Source organism: Aythya fuligula, chromosome 1 (genome assembly GCF_009819795.1).
Source record: "Aythya fuligula isolate bAytFul2 chromosome 1, bAytFul2.pri, whole genome shotgun sequence".
In the NCBI taxonomy this organism is placed as follows: Eukaryota; Metazoa; Chordata; class Aves; order Anseriformes; family Anatidae; genus Aythya; species Aythya fuligula.
Window position 1 is genome coordinate 101,137,560 of NC_045559.1, and position 26,079 is coordinate 101,163,638.

The following is a 26,079-nucleotide window of genomic DNA, read 5'->3' on the forward strand; positions in this document are numbered from 1 at the left end:
TAAAGCAGATGCTTTGCTAAGTGTAGAGTAAATAAACTGCTTAAAGAATGTGATTATGTAGTTGGCTTAATTTATATGTAAATGGGAGCAATGTTATTTTACATCAGTGGAGCAAATTGCCAAAAGTGGAATCTCATAAATATCAGCTTTTGAAGACTGGAGCCTGAATATTTAAACAGGGAAAGGTGTTTTTTGTTTGTTTGTTTGTTTGTTTTAGGAAATTTTGGTTTTCTGAATGGCAAATTTTCCAATCTGAAATACAGAGTTTCTTTCTCTTGGTTTTCAAACTGCTTTTCAGGAGTTTGGGATTTTATTGTGTTTCATTGTAATTAAACCTACTGTCATTTTTATTCAGGTGATACATTTCTATTTGTCTTGGTCTTTCTTGCCAGCAGCATGTATTGCCTTGAAGTATGTTAACAGCTTGTTAGTCTTGCATTATTGTGTATTTGGTTATGTTTTATCTGTGAGAATATTTTTAAGCAGACTTTACTGGGGAAGGGTAGTAGAGAGCTGTTTTTTTGTAGGCATTCCTAAGTGTAGTCTTTTTCTTGGTGTCCTGATGAAGTTACTGTCTTCCAAAACACACATTAGTGGCCCCAGAGCAAAGCAGCTTATTTTAACATACTCTTTCTCCCTGACTTTAGTGTTTTTTCTTTTTTTTTTTTTTCCCCCCATCTGTGCCAGATTCAGAAAATAACTTTAAATGCTGGGAGGGGCAGTGTTTGTTTTATGAAAATGAGATGTTGATTTGTTGTCTGCCAGTGCTTCAGTTCATGGCTTAAGCTGTTTGCATGCTCTGCATGAGCAGTATGTTTGTGGCAGCAGGAGATACCTTGGGGAACTGTGGAAGAGTTTTGTATGGTGGCATCACCTGAGCCTAAGAGGGATAAACCTCTTTCAGCTGTTACACATTTGCTGTGGAGGGAACTATTTATTAACAAATGGTATATGCCATTGAACAAAAACAGTAGGATAGTTGAAGACTGTACTTCTGAATAGATCATGCTATGGTAATGGTAATAACTTGAAGTCAATTTGCTGAATATTTACTTGTGTTAGGATAGTGGTATCAGTGAAAGAGATATTAGTAAAAGTATACATCGGGGGATATAAAGGAAATAAGAGCACAAAGGAAGAAAATATTTTGTTTCAGATACAGAAATTCTTGAATTGCTGTGTCGTTATGCAGAAGAAGCTTTATTTTCATTAAACATTGATTTATTAATTATGTTCATATGTAGCTAGAGGCTTCAAATTTAGTGCTCACTGTGCAAGATGGTCATACAAGATAAGCACATACAAGTGTGCTAGTGCATACTCATTTCCCCGGGAAAATAAGTAGCTGTTGCTTTCCTGCAGTTTAAAAGTTTAGGGATGTTTCGTGCTCTGTAGAACATTTTGTCAGTGATATTCAACAAAGTTACTTTTGTCTGCCAGTATGTACTAGGGATCTCATAGACCAAAGCAAATTAAGTATACATTTTTCAGGAAATTATTGGAAAGTGGCTTGTGATGTGGGATGGCACAGACAAGAGCAAGGACTTGAAATAAACTTATTTCACTCTCACTAACAGGAAAAGAACTGGAGGACAGTAGCTCTGAATTAGTTAAATGTGTGCGAGGAACATGACTGTGATGCATGTTATGAACCTCTTCATTAGTAGTAATTAATTCATTTGATTTTTATGGTAAATCATGCTGAAGATGTGAGTAAATTTACATTCTATCCACATGAACCTACTGCTTTCTTCTCACTGGTTGTAGCATTAGATGGCTGCAAAGAACCCATCTGTGTGGATCCAGATCTTCAGAGTAATTAGGGCAGGGGAAGGCAAGGTATTGCCTTTGTTTTATAATTAAAAAGTGAGCTACAGTAAATGGCACAAAATTATCTTTGGTGTCCCTTCCTTTTAGTGTCTTTCACTAAATTCAGTCAATGTTGTATTTTCTGTAGTCATCAAGAAATATTGCCTTCCGAAAGTGGCAGTCCAACATAGTAGCCCAAGCCAGCACATGCACAATTTTCTCTAAGTCCAAATAACAGCTTTTGCATCCGATGGCAGTTCAGAAATGAAGCACATGATATTGTCTTGCTGCACTGCTCTCTTATTTCTGGTAGCATAGACCTAGATTCTCTAGTAAGTTCTAGAGATGGAACACCACTTTATTTCAGGTGTTTCCAAAGACATGGCTGCTTCAATGGTGGGAAACAGAAACTGTCTTTAAAGTCAGACATGTTTCTCATGAACCACTCTTAGCTATGTCAAAAAGATACTGGCACGATGCCTGCGTGGTAGTCACTCCTTTTGCAGTCCCAGACTGAGAGAAGCATCGAAATTAAATATGATAAAATACAGATTATTAAGTCATGAATATGTGATTCCTGGGGATTCAGCCTTTTTTTTTCTGTCCTTTGCAAAATATTCATCAATGATGAGTTAGTTTGATCATTATATTTTACTACTAGGAAATTGGTTGTCCATCCAGTTGACAGCTTTAGTCCAGCTCAGGAATATTTAAGCTCTAGTCTTTGAAGATTAAGGAGCTAGCAGTTTAGTTATTTAGTCCACATCTTCAAATTCCTGCTGATGTGACTGGATTCAGTGATTCAAGATGCTTTATTTTCTTGCCCACCTGAGAGTGATTATACAGCAGTTCCTCTGTTAGGAAAGGTCACACCAGTTGTGGCAGGAACATCCATAACTTTTAAAATACGTTTATAGCTAGTGTCCATTACAGTTACAGGGAGCCTGGCACATGTGTGAGCATCTGATTATGCATCTGACAGATAAAATGCGCAAGAATCCATGCTAAGATCTGGGGACCTCTCAAAATCATAGCCAGTTAATCTGAACCTTTGCTGTATTAGATATTCTGACAGAAAAAAAATCCTTTTAGTTTGAGCTAAGTGTTTTCTATCAAGAGTGTTCCTTGCATGAATGAGAACTATTGTGGGACTTTGGTTTACTGTGCAACCTGAAACTCCAGAATTCATTATTGTGAGATGTGTGGTTTTGGTTGTTTACCCTTGCATGTAAATGTTATTTCAAGTTTTCTATCAGAATTTCTTGGTTTGGCAGTCCTTAATGAGACATAAAACCTCCATTCCCTTTTCCATATCCATTGTACATTCCTGGTCAGAACATTTTTAGGAGCTTTATCCTTTCTTTTTCTACAGTCATACTTGGAAATAAAACTTAAAACACACTCTAATTTACTGTGCTTCATATACTAAGGTACTCTGTCAGCTTCTTTCTAATAGATGGGAATAGTGGCCTGGGATCCTCCTCACAGGGAAAACTTTGCAGGCTGAAAATATTTGGTCTATCAGTTTAAGTTCTCTGCTACTACCAGCTCTTTAACAAATACCTTTAAACCTTAATTTGTATTCTTGAACTGAAGAGATGATTAAACATGTTTTATTATTATTTTTTTTAATTTTTATTTTAAATTTAACATTAAAAACTAAGGCTGGGGATGGGAAAAGAGGGATGATCCTTTAAGGAGTAATCTGCATTTTCAAATTAATGTTTAGATGATGAAGGAAGCTTTTTTGCATATCCTGCTCTTGCTCAAACTTAGTGCAGTTTTTAAAAAAACATTTCACTTGAAATGACAGATCAATAGAAATATTGTAAGTGGGATTTCAGGTATTGCCTCAGATTTTCTCTTCCCTCCTACCTGTAGGAACAGGGAGCCTATCATACTCTGGAAATGTCTTGTTAGTGATATAGTAACTTTTTTAGGTGGTTGACACCGTGTGGAGTAAATAAATCCCTTCCATAAAGCCTAATCAAGAGATATTACCAGGGTTTATAGAATAATACTCTCTTACATATAGTCCATGATTCTCCGCCTCCACTGGCCATTCTCTTTATAGGAGGCTGAAGAAGAAATGGCAGGATCAAAAAGACTTGGATTGTGAAATGTACACATCCTGTATCTACTGAAATAATTCCAGATCTCGTCTTTGATGCTCTCCCATACAATTTAAGGCCCATCTTTGCACTACCCAGCATCTCCCTCCTCTTTAGCTGATATGCTGGTCAGCATGGAGCCATTAGCCAGATGGGAAAAGGGCAGTGGTTGTGTCCTACCTGCATTTGTCTTGGGGTTGTATGGCAACTCTATCATATTTTCCTTTGACCCAAAGGCTTACAATCTCAGGAGCTGTAGAAATGCAGTGCTTGTAAATCTTTGTTTCTTTTCACTTCATGCTAAACTCCTGTTTTAAACCAGGAACAAGCTTGTGGGATCAGGTCAGCTGTGAGATAAAGCCTGCTTTAAGTATGAAACATAGTCAAAAGCTACTAGCCGTGGTCCCAGAAAGGCTAGGCTGCAGTAGTACTTCTCCCATTTTGTGGGCGAAATCCTCATGCTTGCTGGGGTATGGACAAGATGCAGCTCCCCAGAGGCACGGGCAGTCCCCAGTGCCCCTGTGATGACAGCTTGGCTGCTCGCTGCCCCGCACTGCAGCTGAATGTTGTGGTCCCATCCAGGGAGGCAGAGGCAGGGTTGCTGTTAACAGCCACCCTGACTTCATCAGAGCAGTCTCAGTTTCAAAAGGGTTCTGCCTCTCTTCCAGTATCTTTGTGGAAGCTGGAATCTTCTTCCTTTTCCCCAAGGAGTTAGCATTTCACACAAGTCTGTTTAACCAAGAAGCAGGCAATGTTGAAAGTCCCTATACTGTTTTAGCTTCGCCTTTACTGGCGACCCCAGAAGGATGAATGTGTTTCTGGGGAGAGCTGAATATTCTTTGAATTCTGCTGTAAATTCCTGTGTCTGAGAATGCATGTTAGTGGGACTGGATCCACAAATCCTTTCTAATTGCTCCTGTTCTTACTAAGGGCAAAAGCCAAGCTATTTTTCTTTTCCTTAAAGTTAAATCCTCAGAGAAAAAGAATTTTGGCAAGCCTTTTCGCTTCCTGAGACTGCACTCAATGGTCCCCAGATGCGTGTTGCTTCCTAGCTTTGCAGTGGAGAGTATCCCCCTCTTTTGCTTTGTGTACTGAGACTGTCTAGTATTCCTCTTTTTTTATTATTTCACAGGTTTAAAATTATGAGCAGCCATTTACTGTCTCTTTGACATGACAGATAGATGTGTAAGAAGCGTGGCAGTTAGATGAGCACAAAGTTTTCCCCATGCACTGAAGTGCAGTTTGGGTTTTTCTTTGCATTGAGTGACTGTTGCTCAGGAGTCTTTTTGCCAAATTGTAACCGGGGAGAGACTTTATCTGAGAACGTTACTTCCATGTTTAAATACACTTTCACAACTCTGGTTATGCTAAAGCTATGATCAGAGTTTAAATCTTAATTTCCAGACCCACAAAACCCCAGGGCTTTCCTGCCCCACTGTCTATGCTACCCCACCCACTGGAACCTAAGTGCTAGCAGTCTGACAGCTCTTCTAGGCAAGCTGGGGTTTCTTTCTGTATGCAAGACGAATAATGATGCATGCTGAAATGCTGTCACTTAATAGGTGAGAATCTGAGAGGAACAGGTTTTAAAATGGTCCCTCTGCTCTTGAGGTTATCATCACTACTGTTCCACTCAACGGTAAAATTAGCCAGCTTAGTTTAAATCTTTGTCCCCACATTGTGAACTCAACAGCAGTGACTCACCTCTCTGCTACGTATAAGTAACACTTTTGTGTCTTTATTTTTAAATTATGTGGCTGGGATTTACAGAAGTGCATAGATCCATCCTGTTTCATTGCATTTGCAAAATTCCAATCAATTTGCTCCAGTCTGGGAGCAGAGTCGGGTCAGAAATGTGTACTTTAGAGATTACCATCCCAGATCTGTTGCATTTTTCACAAAGTAAACGCATATTTCATAAAGTCTGAGGAATATATAACGTGGTCAATTTAATATTGTCAAAGCATTATCGGTAATCTTCTCCTTCCCATCTGTGATTCTGAACTCTGCAACATTATGTTGATATTTCATGCTCTCCACTCCATTACCATTTAGGTTGTGTGGTAGGGGCCAACACTCCTCCAAGCACAAGGAACTCAGAATGATTACAGGGTTGGCTTTTTGAAAGTTTTGAAAGCTCTTTCTAGTTCGATGGTTAAGGCTGCTTCCATTAAAATTTTTAATTTTATAATAATAATTTATAATTGTGTAAGAGCAGAATGCCTTTTAAATTTGCAACAACACTGCAGTAAAAATTGCAGGTAACTTATTTTTACAGTATTATATATCAACAGTAGGTCAGGTTAGACTGAGTAGCGTATGAAAGCTTTCTGGTAAAATGAGTATTGAGTACTTGGGTATTAAACATAATGAATTTTGGAATGTAATTGTTTTATAGTACTGAGTCCCATTTTATTTGAAAATTAATATTTTACTTCTCGGGTTAAATATTGATGCTGTTTACCATTTCAACATTTTATGAATATTTTGTTTACTCTGGGGACTTTCTATGCATTTTACCAGCCTAATAAATGAAATAATTCACAAACCAACTGCTTCTTGCTCTTGATGGCTTCAGGGGACCTTGTCATTCCCTGTAGTCTTCTCTCAGGCCCATCTGTGTGGCTCTGAAATCACTTGGCTGGTAATTAGGTATTTATCAGATTGTTTCTGAAAAGGGATGAGACAGTTATCTGACACAATTATCTTTGAAAATTGAATCCCTCTTTTCTGGTCCTGCTGAGGACATTCAAAGGTACTGTGAATGTTTAAAGCTAAATGCCTTTGAAATACCTTTGCTTTTTTAAATCAGGTATAACAGAGGAGTCCAAATGCAGTCATTTTTATTTTTGTAACCTTTCAGGCACTGGATTTTCTTTCTATCAAATGTTGCTTCTTTTCCATGTGACTCTGTTCGGAAGTACTTTTGACAACTACCACTTTACTGCTTTAAATGTCCCCTACTTAATATTTGAAAATTAACACCATTTCTTATTCATATTTTTTAATTGGAGGTTCATAGCTTTCCCTTTGTAGATGATAGTCTTTAAATTAATAAATTGATTAGAATATGTAAATGATTTCATTTGTCTTTTAATTCTGCATTTAAAGAAAAGATATATCTACTGATATATCAAAAGTACATCAAGGCATTACTAATCCTATTTTTGCCTGAGTTTTTGTACCTGTAACCTCAGAAGCTTTAAAGAGGTTTCATGATGAAAAAGTGATGAGTATTTAGTCTAGAAAAGCAGTTTGAAAAATATGGTGTTTCACATTGGGAACTTCATAACCGGACATAGCTTTTTCTAAAAACTCCTTTGAAAATCATGGTGGTCAAGATGGGGATTGCTGATATAATATGCCAGAGGGGAAATGGAGATAATGCATCTGTAATATAAGATATGAGTTCTTGTCTTATTTAGATCATGGGTTGGTTGTATTTTTAAAAGGCCAAAATAAAAAAAAAATTAAAATCTTGATATTTGGCCAGACCTTAAGATTTGTCTATTGAAAAATACAGGGCTGAGTCCACTGTTACTGAATTTATGATAAATTCAGATTAGATTAAATTCATATTCTTACTATTTTTGAAGAGATACTATTGCTTTTAACAAGATCACACCTCTTAGAAAGAACCTATTTATGTCTGAACAGAAGATTCGAAGATTCTTAATTTTTGTATAGTTTTACTTTTCTGTAAAAAGGATTTATACAAATGAAAGATGGAGGAACCTGATATAGTAGGAGTTGAATACCTCTCTCTTTCTGTGTTTGTTGTTGTTGTTGTTGGCCTTTTTCTGCCTGTCATTCACAAGTAATATTCCTAATGGGAATTTTTCTTTTACTTTTGATACGCCATTTTTCCAGATTGGGGAGGAGGGGAGTCTGTGTGTGTTACAAAACCCAAGAAAAATGCCAAACAATGGTTTTATAGCATACAGGTTGCTTTTTTCTGTGCTTTCTGTTGAGTACATGTAGAGTAGTACCTGATGGCTTGGAAGTCTTATGATTTGGGTTCAGAATTAAGTCAAAGAAATGCAGTTTTGTTTCATTATTGTTGAATTGCAGTCAGGAAAGGAAAACCTCATTAAAACAGGTCAAAACACATAAAAGACAGCAACCTTGTAGGTAGTCTATTAGTTACATTTCAAAAGAATTGTATTTTAGAGTTGTGTGAATTAAGTCAGTTGAAGCTTCTGGAGACTGTAATTCTGCTCCTTTTTGCCTGAGTTTTTGTATCTGTAACCTCAGAAGCTTTAAAGAGGTTTCATGTTCAAAATGTGATGCATCTTTAGGCATCAAAGACATCTTTAATTACAAAGAAATAGTGATCCACAAGTAAGAATTATGCCAGGCAGCCTGATCTGGAGAACAGGCAAAAACATTATTTTCTTCTACATTTGAAACGGATAAATTTTAGTAGATTAGAGGTGTCTCTAAAGCTGCATTGCCTCTGCCTCTCACAAAAGTGCCTGTTCACACATTCACACAGTATCCTGCACTGCAAAACATTTAGCTAAGACCTTTCCTTCTCACTTTCTTGTTTGGCTTCTTGGCTGTGATGATACAAATGTCTTCACGTCTGCACTCACTTTCCACAGCTTTTTGCTATGTAAGCAGTTTCAACAAAAAAGGCTTGTGAAAAGAATGAAATCACCTCTTGGATTTAAGAAAAGTTTTTATCCAGTGGATTCACTGGTGACTGTTACCAATTACTTGATTGCTCCCCTGTGAGTGACTGAATATAAAATAGATAACAAAACCTACAATACTGCAGGTCTGCACAAGAGAATAGCTTGCAAGTTAGGATTGATTGTTGCATTTCAGGGGAATAATCAGCCTGAATATGAGAAGCACTTAGATGACAGGACACCGCATAACGTATTTTAGCATTATTTTGTATGTACTTCTGCTTGCCCATAGAATCAATGAGGTTATTCCAAACAACTCTCAGCACAAACTTCTTAAGCTTTCAGTTTTTGATTATACATTGAGAACTGCCCACAAGACAATTGATTATTCCTAGTGTTTTTTTTTTTTTTTTTTTTTTTTTTTTAAGTCCAGTCAACCTATGCCGATAGCTTTTCTAGTCACTCTATACTACATTTTCTGAGGATACTGTGACAAATTTTCTGTGAGTCTTTTCTCATTTTATGTTAGAGACTTTTTTTTTTTTTTTTTTTTTAAATTTCTGAGACAGTCTATGGAATGCATATTTGGTGCTGTGGTTCCCAGACAGCAAAGCAGGAGGAAAGACACCTCTGGGGACTGCTTAATCCAACCCTGTTTAGATCAAGGTTAGCTAGAGCAGGTTGCCATGGTATGTGTCCTCTCATATTTTGTATAAGTTCAAGGATGGAGACTATATCTCTAAACACATCCTGTTCTGCTCACCCTCGTGGTAGAAAACTGTTTTCTTATGACTTGCGGAAAACAGACTCCACAATCAGTAAGATTGTAAAGTAGGTATGTCTATTCAGCGCTGGGCAGCACGGGGATAGTACCACCAAAGTTGTGCACACCTGACATGGCAACTTGTCTTGGTATTATGCAGTAAAGAGTTACATATGCATGAAGTTTCACAATACGCCCATACATATTCATAACCTGTCCCTGTTTCATATTAAAATTAGTTCCAATGAGCAATTTCCATAAACTCCTCCCATCTGCACTTGCACAGTGTATTCTGGTGGTGGTCTTCAGGGGTCGTGGAGATGAAGATTGATGACTCTTCCTCGTCACTGCTAGTTGACCTCTTGTCTTTGCACAGACTCAGTTGTTCCTTGGCTCTTATCCATCTGCAGGACCAGTTTCTTAAGATAGGCTCACACTCTTATTAGGAGATTGACCTTGATAAAGGGGCCCAAGGCTTCTTGCTTTAAATAATTTGAGCATCCTAGTTTCATGCTGTCTATCACTCTATCTCTACTTTATAAGATTCCCCTAACTTCCTAACTTTCTCAGTTCCCCCTTTTCTAAAAGTTAGTAAATTCTTTTCTAAAAGGTTAGTGATTTATTGTATTCTCCTAACTCCCTCTCTCACTTATTTCTAAAAGTAATTTCCCATGTTTCAGCTTTTTTCTCTTGTCTTTCTTGTCACTGGGCACCAGTGAGAGGAGTTTGGTTCCCTCTTTTTTATTTGCTCCCATTAGGTATTTATATACATGGATCCGCTTTCTGCTCCAGGCTGAGCAGGCCCAGGTCTCTCAGCCTCCCTGTACATGAGATGTTCCAGTCCCTTAATTATCTTTGTTGGATTTGCTCCACTAATCTTGTGTCTGTCTTGTTCTGAGGAGCCAGTGCTGGACCCAGAGGTCCAGATGTATCCTCACTTGTGCAGACCAGATGGGAACAATCACCTCCCTTGACCTGCTGATTACATTCTTTGCAGAGAAGCCCAGAAACCTTTGGTCTTCTGTGCAACAAAGGCAGGTTGCTGACTCAAATTGTTGTCCACCAGGACCTTCAGGGCACCAGAATAGTTTGATTCATCACATTCTCAGGGGTTGAGGTGGGGCTGACTGGCTTACTCTTACTTGGATTTTCCATCTTGAAGACAGGAGTGATGTTTGCTTTCTTCCAGTTCTCAGGAACATCATTCAATTGTCATGACCTCTCAGAGCTCGTCAAGAGTGGTCTTGCACTGAGACTGCTCTGCTTCCTTGGTTCTTATACTTTCATCCTGTCAGGTCCCAGGGACTGGTGTGCATCCAGGTTAAGTGCTCTCCAACCTGATTCTCCGTCACAGAGGACAAGTCTTCTCCCTCTAGTCTTAGGGGCCTGAGAATCCCAGGCCCCTGACTAGAGGGAAAAATTGAAGTGATAGAAGGCATTGAATACCTCAGCCTTTTCTGTATCTTTTGCTGACAGGTCTTCTGCCACTTTTAGCAGCAGGCCCTCTTTTTTTCCACATCATCCTCTTGGTACTCAAGTATTTGTAGAAATTTGTAGAAGCCTCTCTTACCCTGGTCAATCACCAGATTGACCTCTAGGTAGATGTTGCTTTTCTGAATCCTGCGCACTTGGACAGTGTCTCCGTATTCCTCCTGTCACAGCAGGCAGAAAAGACAGAACAGTGAGCACTCTAATCTAATTTATCGCCTTGAAAGGGACCAGCAGTTGGGGGGGGAGGGGAGCAGGCAGGGACAACGTTTTGAGCCCAGGAGTATGCAGAGCACTGTCAGTTTTCTTGGGTGGCTCCAGTGCACAAAACTATTGGAAATCACTGTTTTACACTTAATGTTTTTTTTTGTTGTTGTTGATTGTTGGTGGTTTTTTTTTGTTCTTTATTTACACTCTTTCATATTCCAGGTCATGCTTTTTACTCTGCATTGCACATTTACTGAACTACGAATATATTGATTTCTTATGTAGAAATCATGTTCTGTTGCTTGCTGTCTCATTTATGGACCCCTCTGAGGAAAATGTCTTTGTTAAAGTTGCCCCTTCTGCAAAGTTAATCTCAGTTTATTTAGCCAGAGAAATGAAGGAAACAGAGATTAGCAGACTTTATGATAGAAAGATTATTTATGAGGCTAGTAGGGGGAAAAAGAAAGTTTCTCTTTTTGTCATGAGTTTGGCGTTTGGCTCCTCCCACCAAGCTTTCATGTGTAGGCAGTTCAGTAGAGTGTATTTAGGATTTAGGCTACATTTTATGGCATGTACTACAGTTTGTCAGGCTGATACTGATGTTTGGGTTTCTGCTCGAGTCTCTCAGTAAGAGTGGGCAAAAATGGACACAACTTTTTTTCTTCCCCCCCTCCCTCCACTGAAAATCAAGTCACTTAAACCCTTGGAAAAACTATATACATAAGTGTGTGTCACCTGCCAGCCTAGTAAACTGAGGACATTCAATTCATTTTTTTTTGCCCTTGCTTTTCTCACTGGATTAAACAAAACAAAAAGCAAAACTGACCAAACAAACAAAAGAAAATGCATCTTAAAATAAGTACAAGTCTTCTATCATAAACTGTAATGCTTTCTTAGAATTTATTTAAAAAAAAAAAAAAAAAAAAAAAGTTTTGGTATAGTAAAACATTAAATAAGGTAAGCTTCATGAATAAGTACCACATACCAGTTTGCATGGAGCCGTTTGCTGAAGCTGTTACGGAAAGGATCACAGTCCAGATCTGTAGTTGCTCTATACTAATGGCTATTCTAGTTTAAGTAGATTTATATTTTTGCAGTTGCTTTCATCTTGGAAGAGCTGATTTACTTTATAACAAAAAAGGAGCTGGGCAGATTTTTTTTCCTCTAGTTCATCAACTGGTTGTCATTCTTGCTCCTAAGTGGAAACAGTTGAGACAATGTATGGTCGTACTTCCTTCTCATCTTCTTAGAACTCCAAATAAATTTAGTTTCACAGACAGGATGTTTAAAATAGTAGAATGAAGTTCTTTATTTCGGTGATATGTAACTTTACTGATGATAATGCACAGGAGGAGTAAGCTCGAAAGTAGTGTCAGTCTAAACAGATGATGAGATAACTGGATTCTAACGAATAGACACTGGGACTCTTCAACAAAAGGATTGAAAATCAGGGAAGCTCCATCCGCTATCATCAGGCCTAATAGTGCATGAATAGCTTGCATTTAAAAGGAGGTAATGTTGCTTCAGAAAGTCCACTGTCTGGTTCTTATCCTTTAAGTAAAATTGTCAGTCCACTCCAAAATGGCTTTTGAGTACATGGCAAGTCAAAATTCAGTTTCATCAGTTAAACAATAGCATAGTATGTACAAAAGATTGTAATTTTATAAAAATAGGTTATTAGTTAAGATCTTAATTGTTTGACCTTGGTGTCCTTTTCTTTTCAAAATCCTGTGAAAATTTAGTCTTACTGATTTAGTTACTATTTCTGAGAAAAACAATAGTAATTATTAAAAAAAAATAAAATAAAATAAATAAAATTAAATTAAAAAAAAAAACAGCATTGTTTTTTGTTATGACCTGATGTCTTTACTTCTGCTGCACATTCTGAATGCTGCACTGACTATAGTGATAAATAGTACTGTGCTTAGAGAGTGGAAGAAAATAATTGATTAGACTCTTTCCCTTCATTTACCATAGTGCTGCTTTCCCCTCTGGGTTTGTGCAGTTTAATTTGCCATTGATTCTTCAATGATTATAATGTCATAGAGGAACCAGTGTTTATCTTCATTGTGCACCATAGACACTGGACCTGAATCTTTTCTTTCGTGTTCTGCAGTCTGCAGTCATCTAATATGGTATTAAGCAAGGTCTCAGGCCAGCTGAAGTTTATATGGCTAGTGCATCCTTCTTCTGTCACTGGCAACATCTAATTAGTGCCAGTCCTCATTCTACAATATTAATTTTGTAGTTCAGACCCTGAAAAACTAATTGAAGAGTAAAACCAGACACAGGAACATTTAGCTTGGTTACTGTAGTCAGAAAGTTAAGTGTTAAGACTTCTATATGCATAGTTCTACATAAACATAGCAGATACTTCATGGTCCTTTAGTATGTAAGATAAGGTAAACAGTGTTTTAAATTGCCTGCTCATTCCCTTTGGTTCTGATATGTTTCTGTGGGTTTCTTCCACTTCTGTAGTACTTGAATTGCAGGACTGTGGCAGTAGAATATGATAAGAAAGATCTTGTTTCCATCCCTCTCTTCTGCTGAACTCAACTTATATCTGAAAAACATTTTCCATTTCAGTGACATCTTTTCTTACTTTATCTCCCCTGTTATCAGGGCTGCTCTTTCAGAAGAAAGAACTGTACTCTGAATATAGAGAATCAGCCTCTCCTTCAGGATTATTTTAAAGGAATATCTACAGGAACTGATTGTTTGAGCGCGCACACACACACACACACACACACACACAAAACTTTGACAAGAATAACAAATGTTTTAAATAACACTGAAATATTTCAATTTTCAGGATTCAATATTAATTTGATATTCAAACATGAGGCACAAGCAGAATTAGATGAGAAAAGACTTTAACAAGCAAGCCATGCAGTCAAAGCCTGAGCTTCTTGTGCAGCTCTGGCACATGGAATGGGATTAAAAAGTCACAGTCCACCAATTCAGAAAATGGGGGAGAGAGGTATGGAAAAGACAAAACTTTGGACTTGTGCATGGGAATCATTTATATGTAGGGCACTCCTCCATCTCCAACCTCCCACCTACACCCTGAGTGGTGCAAGGGGATGGATGCTGTGGTCGGTCCGTAGCAGATCTTCTTTGCTGCTCCTTTCTCTGCATGCTCTTCCCATGCTCCAGTTGGGTCCTTCCTAGGGGCTTCAGTCCTTTCAGAATAAGCCTGCTCCACCATGGTCCTCTCAGCAAGCTGCTGGTGAATATCTCCTCTGGCATGTGGAGTACCTCCTCCTCCTCTGCTCCAGATGTTCACAGAGCAGTTTCTCATGCTTTTTTCCCCCCTCTCCTTTGTGTAGCATCTTGCCCTTTCTCAGAGGGTGGCTGTTGGACCTGGCTGTGCCCTGCAGCGGGGCTGTTGGAGCTGCCAGGGGCTGGCACGGGGCAACCGTGGCATCACCTCATGCAGTGGCCCCACTGCCAGTACCTGAGCCTGGTACAAAGGTCCATAAATGAAGTAATCTCCAGAGAGCATGTGCTTGGAACTCTTGTTGATGTTGATAGGGTTTCTGTGTTGTCACTGGGTGGGAAACCATATTCTTCCTGAATCTCTGAGTCCTTGAATGAATTTGCAACATGAATTAATGAAATGTTTCTTTCATGTATATTGTATGAGCATCTCAGATTGTAATGACGAAGTACATCCTAATCTAAAAGTATTATTTTTTTTTGTTTGGTGAACGGAGTTCAATGGGCTGCCTCATCAGCTTTACGTCAGACGCAGCATTCAGTTTTACATATGCAACTGGAAAATGCAGATGCAAAAACTATGGCAATCTGAAGCCCATATGGTAAACAGCTTTATAAAACAAGCCTGTACTACCACATAGAGAAAGAGATCAATATTCTGAAGGCCTGAATTTGCAATTCCTCATTTCAGTCTTGGAGTCATATTATAAACAGCGTTTAGAGCAGCTTGCAACAGCAGCTTGGCCATTGATTTCTGGGAAGAGAAGGAATTGGGTTTTGGTATCGAGTGCAGGCAAAGTGAGAAAAAAGCAAAAAAAAAAAAAACAAAACACTTTGTAGGGTTTAAGTAATAGTAGTAGTAAGAAATGGAGTATTATTAGTTCTGGTTGCTAAGATAATAGAAATCCAGGTGTAGCACAATAATCAAATGCAAAATGCAACATGAGTAAATGATTGAATCTATTCTAGTTTAACTCATTTATGCATGTTTGAACATCCCAAACTATCAGATGGCACCAAATATTTGTGGTAATGATACAACTCTTCTATCTGCAGTCATTAAATATGAAGTCTATTGCTGTCCCAGCAGACTGAACAAGTGACTGATAGCACTGCAGTTTTGTCACTGCTCCAGCTTCAACCGTCCTGTGATTTTGTGATAGGACCTCTGGAGGTCATCTGGTCCAACCCCACCTGCTCAAGCAGGGCCACCTGGAGCAGGTTGCCCAGGACCATGTCTAGGTGGCTTTTGAATGTCTCCAATGAGGGCGACTCCACAACATGTTTGGGCAATCCTTGCTAGTGCTTCATCACCTGCACAGTGAAGTGCTTCCTGATGTTCAGAGATAATGTGTTGTGTTCCAGTTTGTGCACATTGCCTCTTGTCCTGGCACTGAGCATCTATGAAAAGAGCCTGGGTCCATCTTCTTAGTACCCTCTCATGACCCTATTATGATTCTGTCTGCTGATCATAATCCAAACCTCTCAACTGCAGAGGGAACGAGTACAAGGAGAGAGAAACGAGAGGCACAGGTGTGATGTTATCAAGTTCCAATGTTGATACTTACTATTGGAATAGAACTGCATGCGCCAGCCTACCTGTTGATTACAATTGTGTTCAGTGGTCTCTAATCGTTGGTTAGGGTCAGGCAGTTGTGAGTGTCTAGTAACTTGACAAACACTTGAAATACCTCTTTTATCGCCAGAACTTGATATGAACCCCATATGTTATACAATGTATAGGACATTTCAAGCTTAAATGCATGACTGCATTGAGGTCCTTGTCAAATTTAAAGAAGCAAAACACTGCAGTAAAACTGTTGCATTTATTTAAAGATTGCATATATTTACAGAGATTTGTTTAAAAATATTAAGATGTTTTTCAGAAGCCTATGATTGTTAAAAGAACGCTATATTTTTCAGAAAGCTGTAAAGGAAAGGCATTGTGAACAGATGTGTACTGTAAACAAGACCTAAGCACCAACATAGCTGAAGTGCAAGAAAATGAATAGGATGAGCAGTAATTATTTTTGAGCAGTGGCAGATTTGTGAATGTTTCTCAATCTACAGTTGTAGTGGTCAGAAAAATTAGTGTGAAAATCTTTTGAATCATAATGTGATTTTCTTCCTTTATAAGATTCAATTTTACTGGCAGCCATATGAAAAAAACCTGCCCTTAATAACACAAACACTCAAAAGATACCTTAACAGGTGAAGTCATTACTGGGTGAAATTATCCCTCATCCTCATTCAGCCAAAACATCATGTCATAAGATGAGGACTGGTGCTTAGTTTTAACCCTGCTTTTTTTTTTTTTTTTTTTTTTTTTTTTTACAAAGCTGAATGTTATTGTAGGATGTTTTTAAGCTTAGGCAAGTGTTTACATATAACTACACTATATTATCCTATCTCTTTAATATCTCAGTTTGCATCATAACCAAAGAACATGCAGCACTTCAAAATATATGTTGGGTCATCTTGTGCCTGCTTTAAAGCATCCTTTTAGAGGTTGTCTGCTCTGCAAGGATAGTTAATATATTTCTGGTTGTGGCTTATATCTTCCTAAGTGTTAGAAAATTTGACTTTTGTGGTTGACTGTACTGAAACCAGGATAGCTGACAAAATTATACTAGGCAAAAATATTTGGATGTAACTTAAATTTATCATTAATTCATCTGTTCATATTTCCATTGCTTATTGCAGGTAACATTTACATTAATACTGCTGAGCTGGTGTAATGCAAGGAAGGACGCATCATGAAATGGAAACATTATCCTTTTTTGGTCATAGTAGCTGCATGCAGCCTTTCCAGATGCCATCACTTACTGGGTCAGCTTATTCCAGGTAGGTACCTTTTATTTAAACATGAATATTCATATTTTTACAAAATATTTTAATGATGTCACTGTGAATAAGTGCATGTATATACACAAAGATATCTCTCCATATGTTAATGTGTGTGTGTGTGGGGGGGGGAGTGAGTTCAGAAATTTATTAACATAACTGTGTATTGAAAATATAATTTAATAAGTTCAGCAGTGTCTGTGTTGCAGTAATTTTTTTTTTTTGTTTTGATTATAATAGACAGTATAGAAAAGGAGTGGCCTGAAAATCAAAGAATGAGAAGATTAAGGTGGCTATTAAAACATTCCTTTGATTAGCACTGTTGACGGGGGCAGGAAGTACAGAGTGCAGAACAGACTTGAAGATCAAAGAGAATAGGAAATCTATAGAGATCTTTCCTGAAGGAGGAAAACAGCAGGCCGCTGTAAATGTGAAATAGCTGAAATGCAGTGTTTTTGGTGAAATTTGAGACATTGATAATTGTGCTTCTGTCCACATGTGGCAAGTCTTACTCATGCAGAGAAGAGTAGTAAGTGTGTACAAAATCAGGAAAATGCTGTCCAGCTTGAAAGGGGAGGCAGTGAAATAGATAGATAACCTGTATCACTCTGCTGCAGTGAGCAGTGTTTTTTACTTGAAGCAATGGAGAAAATGGAGGAATTAATTTTATTTTTTCCCCCTCTTTAGAATAAACGGGTAAAAACAGCTTTTGAGTCACTATGAGTAATTTTCAATATTTGTTATGGAAAAACTCAAGTTTTGTTCGGTGCTGCTAATAATGGATATTTGTTCAGTAATATGTAGGAAGACCCAGTAGACATATTAAAAGAAAAAAAAAGTGACATGATGTTTTTTTTTTTTTCTTCCCTGTTTTGGATTTGAATAATGTAGACAACATTACTGGCTGGATTTCTGACTTGAATACACTGTACGTACAGACTTTTTTGTATATACAGTTCTTCTCCATGTATCTGTAGGCAGCTAGTTCGAATATATACTACTCAATAGAAAGAGAAAGGAAAAGGTTTTTCCTTCAAGGGTTTGTTGACCTATAATGAATGGTGGCTCATGGAAAGTAAATTAAGGAAATGAATTGATACCTTTTTTCTTTCTGATTTTGTTGGCTTCAAATGCATTATGTAGGAGATGCAAAAAGACTCCAGAATAAGGGAAGATGTAAGTTAAAATTATCATTTTAAAAGTTTGACCTCAGACTTCAAAAATCATTTCAAAGCAATTTACCTGTCAGAAAGACATCTACAGCTCTTTTTTAAAAGGAATGCCTGCAGATCCAAATGTATTTGCATGATAGCTACCTCTATCTGCTTGCATTGGTTTCAATTTAGTCATAGTTTTGTAGACACTACTAAAAAGGCTGTTGGCATTGTATTACTTTTTCCGTCAAATTAGTTTCAGAATAAAATCACAGGTGGCATTTTGATTTTGTCTCTGCTTTGTAATTTTCATCACAGACCCTAGACTTGAACCAAGAGATTACTCTGCTTGGCCAGACATCAGTGTGCTCAGACTAGCTGGCAGGGTGCCAGAAGTGTGATTATCACAAAAGATCAAATAAAGCAGGATTATTTTTTTTTTCCTTCAAGCAGTTCATCCCATTCATTTTGTTCTTTTCACGACTTCCTTACAAAGGCATAATTCTCCTATTTTTTTTTTTTTATTATTTTTTAATGCACAGAAAGAGACCTGTGCAAAATCTGAAAGTTTTTTTTTCCTCCATTTAATGGGGAGAAAAGAAAATAATAATGCTTCTTTGGAATTCTGCTGTATTCATGGAATTATCATAGAATGGTTTGGGCTGGAAGGGACCTTAAAGATGATCTAGTTCCAGCCTCCCTGCCACAGGGGTTGGGTGGATTCTTAGGTATCACATCTTTGATATTCACATTCTTAGATTTCAAGATATAATAATATCTCAGTAATAATATCTTAGATATTATTGTATCTCAATACACATAAAAAAGCTGTACATAACAGCTTTTTTTCTAAGGGTTACTAAAAGCACTAAACAGCTAAAACGTGTCTGATCTTAGTACTACTAATTTAAGTATTTTTATTTCAGTAAGGAAACTTGCTTTCAAAATGCCAGATTAAATGAAATAATTTTTAGATTGCTTTCCCTCTGTTATAGAACTCTTAAAAAAAATAAAAAATAAATAAAATGTTTCAAACCTTCCAAATCTAAACATCAAAAATGGTTCCAGCTTATTGGTGACATAGCTGTAATTTCATGTGACAAACCATCAGAAAAGTGTTAAAGTTTACCCTCAGAACTGGAATTCTTGACTTTGGTAAAATGTGATGAATTTTAATGGTGGTCTTACAACTTTGAAACATTTATTGCATTTTTTTTTTTACTGAATCTTTTCATATATTCTTGTTGAGTCTCACTCTTTTGCATATGGGGTCCACAGGGAAGTACTGTCTCCCCCCTTTATTAAAATCATGGCTGAGTCTTTCATCTCATGTCATTACATCTTACCTCTAATTCACATATAAAATACACTCTCAGTTCCACTATGGCTGTCTCCTGAGGCACAGAGTATCTCTGCCTTGGCATATCTTTATTTAATCAGGGGTTGAACATTGTCTGGGAAAGATGTGATTTGTTTTCTTTCCAGTTGCCTTGAATATTTAAAAGCTGGATAACTTCATAGCTGGTTTTGATAGTTGATTTTAAAGTGCATTGATCTAAGAAAACATGACATTAACTAATGCTATATTTTATTTAGATACATACATCGAGCTTTATGTTTTCAGTTAAATAATTGAAGTGTTTTGCAGTTACTACATTGTCAAAAATATTTAAGAACAGAAGAACTACAAATTCCACATGCAGCAAAAGACTAATAATTTCAAATGGGATGCTTGTTGTTTGTTTGTTTGTTTGTTTTTCCAGTTTTCTGTCTGATTAAAAAAAAACAGTAGAACATTCCTCATGGACCTGGTCGGGCTTGGAATCCTTACTTTAAGTTGGGAGTACTGTAGAAGTGCCATCCATCTGAACTGGAACAGAGGCTAGATATGTGGCATTGAGTTAGTCCTTGAGCTTTATAGAGATTCCTAGACAAAGAAAGCCTTGTAAAACCATATAATGACAACAAATTTTGAATGCTCTTGGTAGATTTAATGGTAGATTTTTATAACAGAATTCTTGTTGATCTTAGAGGAGGATGAGGAGAAAACTTCTTTTGAACCTAGGTTTTTGAGATTTTGGTAGAAGCTTGTGGACCTCGATGGTTTACATATACTGTAAACCATAATACACAGTACTTGAGCAAATACTAATGTACTAAAAACCTGGCATTTTCATCATTTTCAAGTAAAAAAAAAAAAAAAGTTTTTTTTTTTTTTTTGATACCTGTTTTGATTTTTTAATGTGAAGTGTATTTTTTTTTTTCTCCAGGAAATAGTTCTTCTTTAGGAGATGCATATAAACAACAGTGTAATATGTATAAAATATACATAACAATGTAAATTTGAGAAACATTTCACTACTGAAACTTTGAAACAAATGAGAAAAAATAAAAAATAAAAAAATAAAAAAATCTCTGATAATCATAGAAGCCTACCAAAGTCCTTAAGAGAACCAACTCAGGATTTGACCTCTCCTGAAGTAAACAACAATATTTTACATTGTCTATTCCTGAACATTTCTTGGCTTGCTAATGCAACATAGGAGGAAATATGTTCACTATCCTAGCTTGTTTACCTCTTTCAACAGGAGACAGTTATTAAACATAATGAAATTTTCAGAAATGCAAATGTTCTTTTTTTCATTACCTCTAACATTTAACCAGAGTAGGTTCTTTTTGCCCACCTTTAAAGCCCTGCTGAGGTGTAAGCTGTCATTTTTTGAATCTAAAGCTTTTATCTAAGAGCTTTCATCAAGTTAATCATAACCCAGTAAAGTAAGTCACTCTTCAGGTCTGCCTTTTCTACGAAGCTATTTGGTGTGATTTTTTTTTTTTTTGTTCCAAAATCACTTAACTTTTCAATCCTCAAGAATCTGTGATCTTGCTGGTGAAAACAGCTTACAGATTTGCAGGTTCCCTTTGTTACCCACTTATCAAACTACTGAATTTTATCTGAATATGGTACTTCAGGTTTTTAAGTGTTTGATACATCATGGCAAGAAATTTGATTTTCTTGAGTCCTTTCAGCCTGTGAAGCTGCCCTGGAAAAAATGGTTCCTAGCACTGAAAGATCTTCATTTGCTGCTTAATAAAGATCATGACCATCTTTTATAATGTAGTGTACGCACATAAATTCTCCCGTGCTTTTAATATGCCTGAATTAATTTTCAATCAAATATCCTAAATAAATCTGTGATCTGAGTAAGGCATTGAATAGCTCACTTGAAGAATGTATCCAACTTTATGATTTTGCAGATATTTCTGAGGATAATGTTAAAATATTAAATGTTTGAACCAACCTAGTCCACAGTTTACTTACAGCCTGTCTTTCGACGTAGCCTCAGAGACAAAAAGAATTGGATTCAGATTCCATGCAAGCCCCTGTATATGAAGTTGCAAAGAAACAGTGAAGACTCATTAAGCTAAGGAAATTAAGAGTGAGCTTAAAAGTACTCCCTTGATACTTTTTCAAAGAGTAGGACATGTGGATTTAAATTCCTTCAGCTGGGAAATACCTGAGCATAAATTTCACCCATTCTGAGCAAGTTATCCAGCAGCTGATCTGATATTTACAAAGATGCAGTTTAGTTAGTTATATTTTTCTATTGGTTTAAAGTAATGATTGTTCATACTTCATACTTTTGTGATGAGCCAATAAACATTTTAGAGTACCTGAACAGGAAAGCCTTGTTTATAGGTCAATGGGGAAATAAGGCAGAGGATAGATGCCAAAAAACTCACAACATATGTAAATCTGAGCCTTCTCAGGAGCACAGCTTGAATTCCTAGGAGAATATTAATTCTAAATATGGAAGAACATGATTTCGCAAGGTCAAATTTTTAAATATAGGTCCCCAAATTCCATATAAATTTCACTTATTCTGTAGCTGAATCTGAGCCAAAATGAAGATAACTTTTAGCTACTTTTGATTAAAGACATATGTACAAAAATGAAAGTGTATAGTTCTGATATGTAGGCACACTCATGGAATCATGGAAAAATTTAGGTTACAAGGCACATCTGGAGGTCATTTAGTCTGATTTTTTTTTTCCCCTCAAAACAATGTTGTCTTCAGAGTTAAATCAGGTTGCAAAAGGCCTCGTCTAGCTGAGTGCTGAACACCTCCAGGGATGGAAATATCATAACCTTTTTGGGACACTTTTTTTTTTTCCCCACCCTTAGTGCCACCCTTAGCTGGAACTTCTCATACTCTATTTTGTGACCTTGCCTCTTGTCCTTTCATTGCGCACCTCTGAAGGAGAGTCTGGCTTTCGCTTTTGGGAAACTTTCTGTAAGGTAGCTGAAGTCTGTAATTAGATTCCTCCCTTGGACTTCTGTATGCTAAACCAACCCATTTTCTTAGCCTCTCCCAGTTTTTCATATGTCTCAGCCTTCTGATCATTCTAGAGGCTCTCCTCTGGACTCTGTCCCATTTTTCTGTTCCACTCTTGGCATGGCTGTTCTGTTGACAAACTGTAGCAGCAAGAAATGCCATATATTGGTGCACATTCTGCAGTAATTTTGTTTTCACAAGCTTTATGATACATCAGTCTTGGCTACAAATTACATTTTGTGATCCTAATTTAATATAACTTTGATTAATGCATCTGGAAGTGATGCATAGCAAGGGATGATGATTTAATGTATTGTTTTCATTAGTAAGTGCCCCTGAGTTTGTGGACAGTGGTATTCAAGGTCAAATTTAGAGAGAAGCAGTTTAGGCCTTGCAGAGGTCAAGAAACATGTGGAAAGATGTGTTTCTGTCATCTGCATCCAATCAACATGAAGCAGACAAAATACTCTTCAAACCAGATTTGAAACAAATACCTCACCACCTTCCAACCCATACAGACATTTAAAAAAAAATAAAAAAAAAGATAAAACCCACAAAAAAAAAAAAAAAAAAAAAAAAGGAAAGAAAAGCCTGCAAACCTGCACACCTTTTGGTTATCCCTTTGAAAGATAAACCTTACAGTAAGTGTTTAATAAAATAGACTATATTTAAAAAAAAAAAAAAAAAAAAAAAAAAAAAAAAGAGTGACAACCCAGAGGTTGTCACTGAGGTCTTAATAAATAAAAAGATTGCCAACTGTACGTCAACTCACAGTTCCTTTATTAGTCTTTAGAAAGAAAGAAATAAAGCATGACACTTTATTTAATTGTCTGAATATACGGAGACAAATGAAGAGGCACAGTAATCTGCAAGGTACTTAATGAAGAAATTTGTATTTTTAATCTAGGTGTAGAATGTACAACTATTCTGCTTTGATGATGTGGCCTTTGTGTTGAACGTGGCTAGAAAAGCACGTGTGCTGCACCGTCTTCCTAATTAAGTCATCAAAATGCACTGGAGCAAACTGAGTGACTTGCATAGACCAATATAAGTAATTTTAGTTCATCTATTGCTTGGTTAATAGAAAGTGGCACTATTCTAGATTATGACTGATAGAGGTTAGATGATACAGCCTACTCTTATTTTGCCTGGAGGTATACCCTTCTCTAAGCAGCTTCTGTGCATATATAAGAAGGGAGCACTTTGCTTTGTTTCCCTTCTTCTCTTACTTCTTGAGGATGTAATCACAGATGCATTTCCTCCATTTTTTTTTTCCCTAGAAATCCCTGTCTGTGATTACCCTCAAAGCATAGAGATAGTCTACTTGTTTTGAATATAGTGAAGGAATATTCTCCAAAACTGATCTCAAAAACAAAGTTTTGGGAAGGGTATCCACTAAAATTAAAAGATAAATAATAAGAAAATATGTCCACAATGACAGTCGCGCTTTTGAGAAAAAAAATAAAAAATTGAATATATATAATGAATAGGGAATCTTTGTTTTTTTTTTTTTTTTTTTTTTTGGTATGGATTTGATTGGCCACAGCTAGAGATTTCGTATTAAAAAAAAAAAAAATAAATTATAAACTGGTTTCTGATGCTTTTATTGGCAAAATTGCTGGTTAATACTCATTGTTTGCTTCACAAATAGTCTTACTTGTAGCTCTATGTTTTAGAGATAAAAAATATTAATTATAAGACTGACTCAGGTCTTGAATATCTCTTACAGGCATTACAAACTCACTTCTTTTCTTTTTCTTTTATTTTCTTTTTCTTAGTCTTGTGACACTCCAAAGTTAGGTTAAAGCAAGGTTACTGTACAGATGTTTGCATATAGTAATCTAAGAATGCATTTGCTTGAATTCTTCTGTGAAGACTGTATTTCATACAGTTGATGAAGAAACTGGCAGAAACGCTATGTATATATTTATAGATAATGGGCACACAATTTTGACCAGAAGTTATTCTACCTAAATTAAAACTAACAAGGATAAAATACTTTTACATGATTTATCAATTGTCCTGAGATTAATCTTTGGTTACAAATGTACGGCACAAAATGACATAGTCTCTATTGAATCTAATTTTTATTTAGATGATGAATCTGTTAGACCTTCAAAGCAACTTAATGTCTTTAACATCAATTATAAAACTAATTTCAGTTATATCAGAGAAAGAATGTAACAATTTACAAGGGTGTTTTCACACTTATGATTACTCAAGGGGTTACTGCAGGCACATCTATACTTGCTAATTTATTTTCAGCTCTGTGTAATAGGGTGTCTAGGGATGCTTTATTAAATATTTTAATAAGTGTCAAATGTATTTGCACAATTTCTGCCTTGACAAAGGATGTTTTATATACACCTGTATCTGCATATTGAAAAAAATATATCCTTTTGTCAGACTGCCACCTTCTCCACCTTATTTTTGCACTAGATTCACTGGAAATTACTACCTTTTGTTTAATCTGAATTTTAATTAATAGTACAACCGGTGAAAGCAAGCAAGTCATATTTTAAGATTTTTCTTGGCCTTAACTGTTGAGTTAGATTGACACTAACATCTTTTTTAAGTATTTATACTATATACATCATCACGTTATCAGTACAACAATATTTATATGATTAGTTGCTGTGTTCTTTATTCCAGCTATTTTTGAAAGTGTATTATTGTTAATAAAAGCATAAATATTTTTCATACATTAATTATTGTACATTAATAGTCAAAATAACGTCAGATGTTCTTTGTATGTTAGTAGTAGATCAGTCAACCTACCTTCCTCTGTTGTATGAAAACAAAGAGCCACCTATCCTTTAAAAATGATTTTTGCTTAGGGCATTCATACAGGCTACCATGAAGATAAAAGACCCTTTAACAGTGCTGTGAAGCACATCTGGTTAGTCATTTACTGTTAAGTTCCTATGTTTAGACATTTCTTTAATTACATTTTGGGTGGCTTTACTCTCTCTCTCTCTCTCTCTCTCTCTTTTAATCCTCACATACATTTCCCCAAGGATAAAAGTTAATGATATTGTTTAGAACTTGCTTTTTAAATCAGATCATAAATGACTGAGGTTTATGCCTATTTCATTTTGACATGCAGCTGATGTGACCTTCAAGGTCACACTTTTAATATACAAAAATAAAAAGGCAGCTAATGGTACCCAACAAAAGGATGTGCTGCTTGTTGTCATCTTCCTCTCTCTCTGTTTGCAGTTATGCCCTTCAGGATATTATTTATATACAGCACTCCCTACTAAGTTAGATTAGGGAATTTCCTGTTCATTGTATGTTCGTCTGGTAGTTAAGAGTTAAATGTTTGGGTGTAAAATTAAACTTTCTGTTCATGTACAGTACTATTTCAGAAAACATACTATATTTAGTATCCTTCATCTAAAAACATGGCACCACATGCATAAAATTGATCACTTGCATGTTTTGAAATTAATGTTTAATCATGTCTTCTTTAATCATACATTACAGTAAAATTTCTGTGTTAATACTTGAAATTTT

The 26,079-nt window shown here is 36.4% G+C and overlaps 1 protein-coding gene across 4 annotated transcripts in view; it reads left to right on the top strand.

The window, feature by feature from the left end:
* The window catches only part of ROBO1 (roundabout guidance receptor 1), a 735,419-nt gene that overhangs the window by 69,827 nt on the left and 639,513 nt on the right, over positions 1 to 26,079 (top strand). For all 4 annotated transcript variants that reach the window (XM_032207881.1, XM_032207886.1, XM_032207883.1 and 1 more), the window contains exon 2: positions 16,935 to 17,075. In XM_032207881.1, coding sequence (XP_032063772.1) covers positions 16,988 to 17,075 — 88 coding nt within the window. In that variant the 5' untranslated portion in view covers positions 16,935 to 16,987. The remainder of the gene's footprint in view (positions 1 to 16,934; positions 17,076 to 26,079) is intronic.